Here is a 13809-nt window from a genome sequence, read left to right as displayed (position 1 = left end):
ATTTGCCAAGTATACTGGGGAAAAAAAGTCTGAGTAAAAACTTGCCGAACGTTAATCTATAACATCGTTAATCTTCGGTCTATAACTACTCCTCCTTTTCAATGTAAGTGCTGTCGATTGCGTCTCACTTCGAGTATTAAAGTTATTATTGTATTGACAGAATGGGAAATATGATTTTTCTAAAATTTTTAAAATATGCTCGAACTTCGAATCAAATTTAAAATCTTGTTTGAACACTATCATTTGTCTTTCTCGAGTTACAGTTCGCCAAAAATTTCAGAAGTGACGAAAAAAAAAAAAAAAATTTCGGATACTCTACTTCGGAAATAGAATGTGACAGATGATTAAAACGGATTTTGTAATGTAACTGAAATTTGAAGCTGCATTTTCATTTTTACCTAAAAGCTCTATAAATTTTTGTTTCTGAGTTACCGCAGTGAGTCCGAAACCATGAAAATCGCAATAATCATCTTTGCGTTTTTTTTTTTTTTTTCAACTGGTCATAACTCGAAAACAAGATTTTCGCGTGAGCTTGAATGAAACTCAAAGTGGAGGTTGAACTTTCATTTGAATTTATTTCAAACTTATAAAACTGTTATGGCTCGAATAATATGCCATTAAAAAACATGAGAATTACAAAAACAAGTTTGTTTGAGCCGTCTGTGGCAAACTTTAAGTCGAAAACGAAAACGTGTTAGATACTTGAAACGAAGCTTTTATTGAAGTTCGAACGAGCTTTTCTTTCCAACTTTTTGATAAAAAAAATCATCATCGCTAACTAAAATATGTACCATTCATGGGTTGATGAGAGTAAACTCCGTTTTTTGCGTTTCCGAATAACATAAAATTGTTACTATATTGATATACTGTATCACGAATACAATCATCACCTCTATCGAATAGCTTGATACGGATAAAACGTGGAGACAAAACCAGAAATGGAAGTGCGATGGGATCACGTGGCATAAATGGATTGTCACACAATCCTCAAAATTGCGTTTCGTCGTCTCCTTGCTTCAGGGTGTATCTTCCACTTTATCCACTTCGTCTTATACTCGCATTTTTGTTGTACATCTCAACGAAAGAACAAGCCCGAGTTCAGCGATATAACGAACGAGAATTGCGTATACAATGCAATATTTATGTACGACTGTGTCATTTCTTTTTCCACTATTTTAGGTACATAACATCTACGTATGTACACCCATACAACAACAGTACATAAGTACATAAGAGAGAAAGAAAGAAATTTCACCTGAATTTATCCGATCTTCTTTCCCCGCACTGCGGTTATTACATTCGTTACCCTTTTTTTCGCTAAACCTCGTTGCAATGCTATTTCTGTTGATGGAATCTGAGCCGGCGGTCGCAATTTTTGCCATTCTTGCGAGAAATTCCTATCTCACGATAAAGACAAAGTTTTATCGGGCTATAAAAATATCTGGAATGAAAAATAATCTTGTTTATACAACAAACGCCGACAATTACGATACGCAAAATATGTGAACGGGATGCGAGGTATCGGCTCGTTTGCAAACTTGTTCCAAATTTTTTTTCAAACGTTTAAAACCGCGTTTGAAAACTCATCGGATCTCGACAAACGCGAAATTCGAATTTGATCGAAAAATATATAAACAAACAACATGGTCGTTAGATTTGATAACCGAATAAACGACATTCTTTCATCGTATTTCACTTCGTTGTTGTCTGTAAAATCGTCAACACACGCAATTGCAAGTATTCCTGCAATTTGACTGGTTTCGAGATCGCTGACCATGATATCACGCCTTAATAACAGATTCCTACTACCGACACTTACCGACATATCACCCGAGACTCAAACCCTTTTTCACTGTTGATCTTGCCGACCTGTTTCGAAGTGTCGGTAATACGAATCTCTATCGAAAACTCTCTTTGTATACCTACTCTCCATCCTTTTTAACCATTTCTCGCAAGTTTTTCGCCCTTTTCAAACCCCCGAATACCCGGTTTCAGATCAAGGTGCGTTGACCATAGTCCGCCGTAGTTCGGGAAAGGGAAAAACGTCGCGAGGCGGAAGTGGCGGAAACTCAGAGACGGGATCATTATCGGGGGTTCCCGAACCCGGAGGCAGAGAAAACCTCCGTTTCATCGATCTCGAATTAACAGCGGACTCTCTTCCTGCCGTTGATACGCCGGATGCGTGTGACAAAGCGGCTCTAAGGTCGGTTCGAAAAGTATATCAAACCAAAAATAAAGCGGAATTCGAAAAACAAAAACTTGTAGGTATAATCCGAGAGATTGAGGAAACCCATTTTCATTCTCAATTTGCAGATTACGATGTCTTCTGAAGCAGCTTCAACACGGCGAAATATCGGCCGAACTTTTGCAACAAAATCTCAATTATGCAGCCAGAGTTCTTGAGGCAGTTTTCATCGATGAGACAAGGTACGTTTTGACAAATTTTTTCTTGCCGTTTCCTCTTTTCCTCTGATTCTTAATATTATTATTATTATTATTATTATTATCGTATATTGATTCGTCGCGAAATTTATCCTATCCGTATTAGGTGTCGTTTTTTCACCCTCCCCCTCGATAAATCATCCGAAAGACGTGCAGACTGATCTTCCAGATATTATGATTCCCTTATACATATATGTCGTTTACTACATAATATTGGTATATTACTACATCTTTAGGTATTTATGTAACCTTATGCCGCAGATATTAATAACAAGATATTTATCCACTTTGCCAACATTTTCGGAATCCATATCCGTTTCCGGTCATTTATATATCATTGCGACAGTGGCAGAAACAAAAACGCCGAAGAAGAAATATGCGCAAACAATTTACACGTTTTTTTTTTTTTTTTACAACGTGAAGTATTTTTTACTCAGATGACAGATCGTCTACAAGAAGAGTAATAAATATGCCCTGCATTTATTAACGATCTCTTGATGAGAAAATAAATTGTTCATCGTTATTCTTTATTCTTACCACATAATTATGGTACACGATAATCACGAATAATAAATTGAAAAAAAATTGTATAAATTAACGAAGGAAGATAAAGTGCCAAAATTTACCGGCAACTTGTTACATCTGTATAATTCATCATTGTGGTTCAAGTATCGGTGCTTTGTTGTTTTTTATCCTCTCATCTTTCCGAATTGCTTTTATCAGTTCTCCTCATCTCTGGTAAATTTATAAAAAGTAAACATGAACAAGCTCGAGGTATTGAGCTAAGGTAAAATAATAATAATAATAACAACAATAATAATAATAAATAAATAAATAAATAACGACACATTTCAATGAACACGAGGAAAGTCTAAAGTATTGTAAGGTTCAATAAACCGACAAGGGAAGAAGAAGAAGAAAACTTTGATAATTACCGTAAGCGAGTGAAGAAGAAACATTTATACATGTATACATTCAAATTGGAAAAAGGAGATAAGAAAAAGAGGAGGAAAATACTGGCTGGTTGGATCTAATAAACGGCGGTCATAGAAAGCTTGCTTGTTATGTCTCGTACGAGAGAAGTGTATAAAAAAAAGATAAATGAGAACGAAAGATTCATTTCACTTTTTATCCATTAAATTTTCAAATTGTTTTTACGTACAAATGTACATCGTTTTTTGTTCCTGCCTCTTAACTGTAACGTCAAACGCAAAGGTCAAAGTTGAACGAATCGCTCTCGTTCTCTTGCTACTCGTAACAAGCATTTCACTTTTTTGTTTCACTTCTTTGTATATATACATATATATATATATATATATATATATATATATTTCTATGTGTCTAAGCATCTGTGTATACATGTATATAACATGTCAAATTCACGGCCTTTGTGACTCAGTGTAGAACTCAAAGCTCATAAAAAGAGAGTTTTGAGCTTTCTCGACGTTACTCTAAAAAATATATCCACTTGCAAAGTTCATCCTATTGTATCCTCGGATTAAATTAACCATAAATTATTATCGTAGGTAAGTTAAGCATGCGTGCGTATTATTATGCAGTTTTTTGGAAAATTACTTCTTGCATACTCATCTCAATAATATTGTCGCAAAACGATTATTTTATCAAAAATTTTTTGATACAGAATATCGGAATCTGATCTGAAAAAAGACCATTTTTTTCAAATCTGTTGGGGGTTTTTAACAAAACTTGAAATTCAAATCAAGAGTTTAGCTGAATATGCAAAATTCGACACTCCAACAAAAAAAAGAAATAAAAAATATTCTCGATCACTTGACTCTGAATTCGCGTTCCAGAAGAACTTCGAGTTGTGTCGCGAAGAATTATCATCGTTATAATAGCATCAATATAATAGACCGGGATAAACCGCGAGTTGAAATAATCGGAAAGAAATCAACGACCGCGATTAAACACAATTTTCGCACCATGATCGAGACGTAATCGTGAAAGCCATTCGGCACGATACATCGCGTGGGTATAAAATATTTGAAATTCAGACGGTTGTCGAGGGTTCGTGAAAGTGGCAAAAGATGAACGGTATAGCTTGACACTTGTACGCTTTCCAAAGAAGGAGTTGTTCTGCTCCACTGCCACGTCGTATTTCTTCATCTTCCTCAGCTTTCATAGGGTTATGATGTATGGGGTAGCAGGCCTCTTTAGCTCAGTGGTAGAGCACTGGTCTCGTAAACCAGGGGTCGTGAGTTCAATCCTCACAGGAGGCAAGGAGGCGTGTATTTTTTGTGTACCGTGCAATTATCATCCTTAATTCATTTCCGCCTTGATTATAATATGCGGCCCCACCCCCCACCCACCACTCCTCCCACCAATTTATCATCAACAAATTGTTCGACAGGTTTTAGAACGGTGATGGAAAATGAAGAAACGAACAATACTTGGCGAGAATTTTACCACAGGAAAGCAACGTCAATTTTAACCCTTCGCCAATCATCGTAACCCGCTTTTTCCATTTTATCATTTCTATTATTATTATTATTATTATCATCATCATTAGAGCTTCGTTAAATTTATTTTTTTCTTTAATTCTTTCTCACCAAACAGTATTTTTTTTTTTTTTTTTTTTTACTTTACTTCTATACGACGATTTTCGCACAAGACTCGACACACTCCTGCAATCATTTTTCACGATTAGTCCTATTAAAACATCGTTCAGTTGGCTCATTTGTTACGTGTTAATTATTATTATCATACATGTACAAAATTGATGTTGTAACGTGTTACGCTAATTGCGAATTCTATCTAATTACTTTTTTCTACTGCCTTTTCATCGATCGTTCTACTTTTTTTTTGGATCATTATATTTACTTTTTGTTTCTTTCTCCTGTACTCATTGTACTTTGCCACAATTTATCACTCTCCTCATACACCCGTTTTATATTTTTCTACATTAAATGTATATATACATTCTTATACATCGAACCGTCCACTACTATACCCCCCCCCCCCCCACAGATTATTACGCGATGTACTCATATTATACTTATGGAATATAAGCCCTCGGTGACCACGAACAAATTATAGCACTGGATTGATTCCCCATTGCGTGGCTTTTGCGGAATTACTACAGAGGATGGATGAAAAGAAATACCGTGCAAATATCTGTCCGCAGTTTCCTGTTACACAATAACGTATACGTCACACGATCCCAGAGCCATCGCAGCATCGATGGGATATTTGTTTTTTTAATTTTCTTTTTCTCTCGGTTGTTTATTTTATATTAACCCCTTTTTTTTCAAATCTCTTTCAAATTGAAAGAAATTTACACCTAATCTGGAGAATGAGAGACAACGAGTATTGAATTTTTATGAAGAATTTATCACACTTTTCAGTAATCTGACGGAAATAATCATTGGATGGAAATTAGAAAGGAAAGAAAGAAAAAAAAAAAATTAAGAAAGAAAGACAGTCGATAAATGGTAGGAAATATTTACTAACGAGTTGAATATCTGTGCTTCTCTATTCTATGACTAACAACTGCACTACGACAGGGCGGCGACCGAGTCCTCCAGGTCACCGCGTAGGGAGGGCCAAACATCAAATCCTGGTGGAACGGATGCGGAGGGACCGGGTGGTCACGTGGTCACGCAGAAACGGAAGCTTCGCACCCCCATTTGGGCAAGGTTGCGAAACATTAACATTTGAACAAAAAACGGCATATATATTACACACACACACACACACACAGACGCATATATAAAACACGTGACATACCAATGCACAATGCATTCGGTATTATACATACATCACCCCATTGTTTCATAGCACAGGTTGTTGTATTATTGTTATATTTAGTACGTGCCATGTTCACCCCTTTTATCCTGAAAATTGATAGAAAAAAAAACCAAATATGTGACACTCTGTGACAAGCTCGTATCACATACGTGAGTAGATAGATAATCAAACGCGTGTAAAATATTCTCGTCAGTTTATAGGCGTGTGAAAATTAGAAATGATGATTGAACGAATTTCTAACGACTGCATGATCCGTCGTCTGCTAAAATGTAATGCGCACGCGCTACAATCCGAGAACGGCTGTTTACCAGGATGACCAACTCTCTCTAACCTCAAAAATTTTAACGGTCGTTGGTTTCGGTTGTTCTCAATACGTAACCGTCAAGTTTTTTTTTCAGGTTGTTAGAGACGGTTGGATAACATGGGAAAAAGCCGTTTCCGGACTGCAGAACATGCGCATTAAATTTTAGCGGAAGACTGATCATACGGTCGTTAATAATTCACTACGGATAGAGATGAACGGTAGCGATGGTAGAATGAAAATAGAGTTTGATAACTTAGATTAGAGTCTTGCAATATTTTTGAATTCTTACGTATCGATGATTATAATAGAATGTTGTGTTTTATACGTATTGTAATAACCAACATAGTCGCAGAGACTCGTGACCCGGTACGCCAATCGATATTCACATGAAACATCGGTCGGGTATTTATCTTTTATAAATATCGGTGAAAAAAGTGGCTACTAATAAGACGTGAAAAAAAAATGTAACCGGTGAGCCTGAAAGAATGCAACCTGATTCTCACCTGTATTCTTTAGGAACTACGAAATCACGGTTGCATACTTGCAGGCTGAACGAGTGCAGTGTTGCATGTAATTAGGCGGTAAACAAGTAGTAACAGACTTTTTTGCTGGCATAGCGATCGAAGGAAAAGGAAAAACTATAAAAGAATGTTTCGCAGTAAATTTGACGAGCCTAATGACCGTTGTTCGAAATTGATAATGACTATGTGAATCTGTTCAGCGTTTGAAAACTGACAAAACACAAAATCTCAATTTCGATCTCTGTAACTCTGCTTTCAATCGCCTTCATAACACTATCGAAGTCGCCATAAGTAAAATTATAGCGTATCTAAATATCGTGTGTACACCCGTTAGAGAACCCAAATCAATATTCGTAATTTATAGAGGTTAAAAGTAGAATTAAAAAAAAAAACTGACAGCACAAAAAAAAAAAAAAGAACAATAGATTAGCCGCCTCCTAAGTATACTTATATATGAATAATAATTGATTTTACGTAGCTGTCACTCCTGAACTTTCAGTATTGTTATTATCATTATTATTATTATTATTATTATTATACACATGTATATGTCTACCGTCCATTTAATTGGTTTCATCACATCATATCGTTTTCGGTTTTTCTTTCATCCAGCATCTATTTCTATTGATGTTACCATCATTATTATTGTTATTGTTATTATACATACATACATTTATAGTCTGTATAATTACTCACGTATCGCCCGTCTCTCCGCTCCTCCCCATGTGCAATTTCATCATCGCCTGTGTTACCTATATAAATGAACCTACTTTTCACGTTATTGTGTAATGACAACTGATTTCTTAAATATCGTTTCTCGTTTCCTCTATAGCTGAATCTTTTCTTTCAATTTCCTTCTATACCTGAATCTTGTTGCATAAATATTAGAATTTTATCTGTGTCGTATTATTTATGTCTTGTGTAGGTAATTATCATACATATATATGTAATTGTTCCCTTGTGTACAGCCTGTTCTTAGATTTCCTTGGATATGTCTGCCTTGTCGATCGTTGTGCCGAACGTTGTTCTGCGTACTTATACCTATCTTACACTTATACTATACCATATATATACTATATAATGCAAATGTTTCATCCACACGAATTTCTCAGCTAGAACGCATGGAGAACATCTTGTGCAAATTATTGATCGTCTTGCCCACGAATCCTGATTGCGATATTGGATTAAAAAAAAAAAAACACACACACGGTGTACAAAAAATACTGATACTCGAATTGACGATGTTAAAAAATTCTCTTTCATCTTTTTCTATTCTAATACATGCGATACTTATAACCATATTGACAAGGATTCGAAGGTGACGCGTGAGGGAGAAATTTTTTGGCCATATATATTGCACTTCATATTCGTGCGTAATATATGTGTTCGATTTGCCTCTACCTGCGTCGGATGTGGTAAAGTGTTTCTATTATTATTGTTATTATTTTTTTTTTTTTTATTATCTTCATTATTTTCTCTCCTCGATACAAAAGTGTGCTTTTATTATACCCATATATTATTCGTTGGATGTTTAACGGTTTGGTGTTTTCCAATTGAAGGGATCAGGCGGAGCCGCGCCAGGAGAAGACAGCGTCGCGACGCCAACCTGGCGCGCCTTATTGTAGGTTTGTTCCCATTTTCCAGTTTCTCCAATTACCAAGAAAGCCAAAGCCAAAGCCAAGGCCAAAGCCAAATTCAGAGCTTGCTCGCTGTTGAATTGTTTCCCTGTAATTCGACACTCTAAACACAATATAATGTCATATTAGTTTGCGATGCCGACGCTCCTCTTATCTGCACGAAACCCCTTTGGAAACCCTTTTTTGTACCATGTAATCGTTTAAATGGCGTACACCCTAATTTTTAATGCTGATTGCGCAAGTGTGTTTTATAATTATGTATTTTTGATGGGTTTTCTATTTCTTAGTTTGATATAACTGTGCACATTTTTTGACAGATTTTCGTGTGTGAAAGAATTTCGCAAGAAATATTTGAATGGAATGTGAATGTCAAGTTTAAATATTGAGAAACCTTTTCTTTTATTTTTCAGAAAGATCACTGCTTTTAATCGTAGCGCTATCGATGAATATTTAATAATGTATTTATCTTTTCTTTTTTTTTTTTCATCATTAAACATAATCTGAGCATTCTTTTTTTTTTTCGTTTGCATTTCTGTCAAGCTTTGAAATTATAATTAAGTAAATCGAACGGTAGTTTAAGAAAATAACGAAAGTAGGATTATAACAACGTCAATAATTAGGCTCGTGTAATTAATTTGCACAAGTGTGGTTAAACTCTGGTGAAAATTAATGGTTATTATGGAGAAAAAATTTGTTCGATACTAATCTGCTAATCAATTAAGCAATGTCAATCACGTGCGCCAGCCGGATTAAATCCACAGTGATTTTGACAACTCGTATTCGATGATGGATATTATCATAATTAAACTATTTGTGATATTGATTATTGTGATAAATTTTGTCGTAATTAACGTGAGAATTTCAAACAGTCTATTTTGTTAATTAACCGGGGTAATTAATGAAGAAGCATATCGTTTCCTACCGCAAATTTAACCTCTTAGTAAACAATACTGCTTTTGTTCGTGTAATTGTACACTGGTATAACGCATGCGATGAATTATTGCCAACTGTGCAGATTCGCGCGATATTACAGTGAAATCCTTGTATGGACACAACGAGGTTTATATACACGGAGCGAAATTATAATTTCATTACTCGTTGAATATGAAAAAAGCTCAAGGTGTAATATTATACGAAGTGAGCGTACAGAGTTTTAACTATACGAGTCGAAACTAATTTCGCGCAAATTGTACATTCATGAAAGTTTCGTATTCCATTCGCTAGTTGATTTCACGGACCAACTTTGCCCATTTTATATTCTTTTTAATTTTTTTTTTTTTTTCTTTTTTCTTCATCATCAAACTTTTTTTCATTGCTCGATCTCTTTTATCATTATTGGCATTGTTAGGTTTTAATTCGTTTTTACTTACCCTGTTTCTCTCCCTCTTTTATAGTTCAGTAAATGTCTGTACATATATTTAGCGCGTTTCGTTTTATACTCTCGTTCAGATGACGTTGAGCTTTATTGTTCGACGGATTTATCAGTCCCAACCACGTGCTCATTCAAATATATGTGTATACGATGAATACAATTCAGATCGTCGCCTCTTTACGTCAGTTATTATCGGTTGTGATTTACTTTTTGCCGTATAGAAACGCGTTTAGTATTGAATAACGCCGTATTGTCAGAATAATATAACAATGCATGTTATGTACGAAAATGATTCGAAATAACTTATCCCCTCCCCCCCCCCCCCGCCCCTTTGATTCGTTAGTAATAAAAAAATTTTCCTCTGAGAAATCCCCGCGGTGAGTTTTTCCTGGAATTTGATAAAGAATCTCAGATTAACAAATTCTCTTATATTTCTGTCCGCTCTTTTCGCCAATACTTGTTTTTCTCACTAAGTTTAATCCGTTTCCATTGTAACGCGAGAGTGAATAAAATATCCACTCCAATACGAGCATTCATTCCCATTTCCTCTTCCTCGTTTTATTAGACTCAAGTATTCTTCCATATTTTTATAATTTTTTTTTTTTTTTTTTCTTATCCCATTTAATTCTCATTTACCCGCATGCCGCATGCGTACCGCGTTTTATAAACTCGTTGGAAAATCAATCGCGTAATTTCCGTTACCCTAAAACCTTACGCCAAATGACCCGTTACGGTTCCCGGATTAAAATGTTCGCATAAATTTATCTCCTTTCTTCTATTTTTCACCCAATTAATTCGATGCAGGATTAAAACCCGATTTGCAAGCTCGGGACAAGAAGAAAAAAAAATATAAAAATTGACGCGATTTCGTTTGTTCCGCGTGATAAATCCTTTAGTACTTAATTTTTTCTTCTTTTTTTTTTTTTTCTTTGTTTCGTTTAAATATTTTCCACAACAGTATCACAATCGATTCTGTATGTAAACATTTTTCTCCGATTCGTACTTTATAATGTACAAAAAAAAAAAAAATAAATAAAAATTGTTTTACTGATAAAAATTTATTGATTTCATACGCCACGGACGAAACGAAGCATCGAAGAAAACTATTACATGTTTATTAAGTTTGAAATTTTAGACTTTGGCATTTTTCCCGTAATTAAACAAAACGAATTAACAGGCGTATAATACAACGGCTTGAATTTGGAAAATGACGTAAAGCCAATGAAACGTTGATCGTGAATTCACCGTATTTGATTTCGGAACTAACGCACGTCAATCCACTTTGCACACAAACCGCGTAGGTAGAAATTGTGCCAGACCCATTTTCTATTATATATATAGGGGCGTAGTTTTGATTGAAAATATTAGATTTCATCTCCGGCAATACAATAGAAGCCGACATGTAATTCCGCGGTGCGGAATTATTATATAAAATAACTTGGAATAAAAAGCCCATTTAAACCATAGAGGAGAACGTACATCGAATGTTGGTCAGTAGGTTGATTTAGGTACGGTAGATTGGAAATATTTTTCTTTTACCATTGTCTCTTGGTTTGACATTGTTTTTATTATTCCTTGTTCTTTTTTTCTTCTCTTTAGCACTACAGCCAATTAAATCTATCACTAATCACATTAAAGGTTGAAAATTAATTAATCGATGGTGTTAATTTGGCAGACGATTAGCGGACGAGGACGATGAGTTGTCAGAGGTTCAGCCGGACGCGGTGCCTCCGGAAGTTCGTGAATGGTTGGCATCTACCTTCACAAGGCAGCTGGCAACCACTCGACGTAAAGCTGATGAAAAGCCAAAATTTCGATCTGTGGCACACGCTATCCGGGCTGGAATCTTTGTCGACAGAATTTACAGGAAGGTTACCAATACCGCTCTCATGCAATTCCCCGAGGAGGTTGTCGGCGTTCTCAAGGTTGTTCCCAATACCGAATTTTTCCAATAATTACACCGCTCGACGCAAGAAAAAAAAAAAAAAGAAGAAAATTATTTTTGTGCCTGGGTTGATTTATTCATTTTTTTTTATTCGTCGTGCATTAAAACAATGGAAGAATACATACGACACTCTTAAAGTTTGCTTTCCTAGTCTTGGGTGGAAATGACAACGATTTAATAATTTCGAGTTTTTGTGCGTGGGATTTATCTACGTGATTATTATATGTCGAGTGACATTGAACAAATGATAATTACTGTTTTTCGAACAAGTTTGACTCCGCAACCAGGAGAGTGCTGTTTCAAAATTGAAGTAAATCTATGATTTTAATTATTCAGCTAATGAAAAACCGAGAGAATATTATGTTTGATTAAAAATTAGTGAAATGCGACACTGAAGTTTGTTTCATTGTTATTTACGATAAATGTTGGAAATAATAGGTATTTTTATTTTTAATCCGAAATGTCGTTCTGGTTTCTATAAAAGCAAACTTTATCTAAGAAAACTGTATTTTCTTCTATTAGTTACGTGGAAGAAATTAAAATTCGACATCTAGAACCCAGACTCAAAATTTGTGCTGACCGGTGTAATATGTGTGTATTTGTTATATCTCTGTGCGTGTATGTTGTTTCTCTTTTTTTTCTTCTTTTGATCCTCGTTCGATCTTAAAAACAGTTTACCGAGGGTTTAACCGATCATCGATTTTTTTTTTTTAACGCTAACTTTCGATGTTTCATTACGTGATTTTAAAAGATTTCACGTCATGGGATTTTGGATCAAGTGGCGAAATGTTTGATGGATTTACAACAATTATAAATTATTCCGTGGAATTATGTTCTACGCGAAACTTCGAAGACGGTTAAGCCTTGGGAAAATAGGGTTTGAGGTAAAAAATCAGAATTGCTGATTAATAGAAGGACCGGATTATCGAATTTTCATAGACGTGAAAATTTTATTCTTATCATTCGCGTGCCTGAAACAAAGCCGTAACGTATGAAAAAAAGTTTTCTCATGAATTTGTGTTCACATTAGAGTATAAATGGTACTACATGAATTTTTATGGCAGTTTGGAAGTAACGAGATTTTTTGAGCTGTTATAATTTGATTTTTGGGCGTGCGAATTATCCAAATATGAGAAGTCCAAGGATAGAAAATTGAAAATATGAAAAGTCGAAATGTAGAACGGCAAAATTGGGAACAATTCTACATTATCGATACGAATCCTGACGATTCTACAGTTCGGCTTTCTATCTTCAGACTTTTCTATTTTTTTACTTCCCCACGATTCGACTATCCGTATTTTAAAATTTTGTCGATTAAGTTTTTACTTCTTTAGAAAATTCGATATCGTGGGCCCTTCGATTTTTTCATCTTTCGATATTTTTACCCCCAGCCCTTACTATCAGGTAAAACAATTAATGTAAAGCGCCCAAAAGTCGTGATGATTTGCAAGTTTCATTTTCTGCGTGGAAAAATTTGAAGCCAATAAAAAACCGTATGTTTGCGAATAACGAAAACCGGTTTTCGATGCAGAAATTAGTTAAAGCAAATCGTACAGTTTCAGTTTCAGAATTGCATTTTCTAAATTTTCACTCGTTTTAAAAACTGTAATGAACGTTACTTCAACACTGTTCGACGAATTTTAATGAATTATAGATTTCCATTTCGGTTCGGTAACTTGATGCATTTACTTAGAGTGAAAATAATAACGTGGATTAATACCGGATGCTTGCGGTTGAGTAAATAAGAAACTCGTAAAAGCGTAAAACCTGAGATCGGTGATCGCTGAAAAGATTGTTACTAATACCCGGGTACACGTGTA

At 35.2% G+C, this 13809-nt stretch overlaps 1 protein-coding gene and 1 non-coding gene across 5 annotated transcripts in view; both read left to right on the top strand.

Annotated features, from left to right (window-relative positions):
* LOC124299809 (calcium/calmodulin-dependent 3',5'-cyclic nucleotide phosphodiesterase 1-like) overlaps positions 1-13809 on the top strand; it is a 170493-nt gene that overhangs the window by 148536 nt on the left and 8148 nt on the right. For all 4 annotated transcript variants that reach the window (XM_046753179.1, XM_046753178.1, XM_046753177.1 and 1 more), the window contains 5 exons: positions 1996-2203; positions 2314-2427; positions 5967-6098; positions 8595-8660; positions 11720-11969. In XM_046753179.1, the coding sequence (XP_046609135.1) occupies positions 1996-2203; positions 2314-2427; positions 5967-6098; positions 8595-8660; positions 11720-11969 (770 nt within the window). The remainder of the gene's footprint in view (positions 1-1995; positions 2204-2313; positions 2428-5966; positions 6099-8594; positions 8661-11719; positions 11970-13809) is intronic.
* On the top strand, positions 4611-4682 carry Trnat-cgu (transfer RNA threonine (anticodon CGU)). The gene has a single exon. It is a non-coding gene; the product is annotated as a tRNA-Thr (tRNA).

Source organism: Neodiprion virginianus, chromosome 3, assembly GCF_021901495.1.
Source record: "Neodiprion virginianus isolate iyNeoVirg1 chromosome 3, iyNeoVirg1.1, whole genome shotgun sequence".
Lineage (NCBI taxonomy): Eukaryota > Metazoa > Arthropoda > Insecta > Hymenoptera > Diprionidae > Neodiprion > Neodiprion virginianus.
Note: the sequence above shows the minus strand (reverse complement) of the source record. Positions and strands in the feature narration are given on the sequence as shown.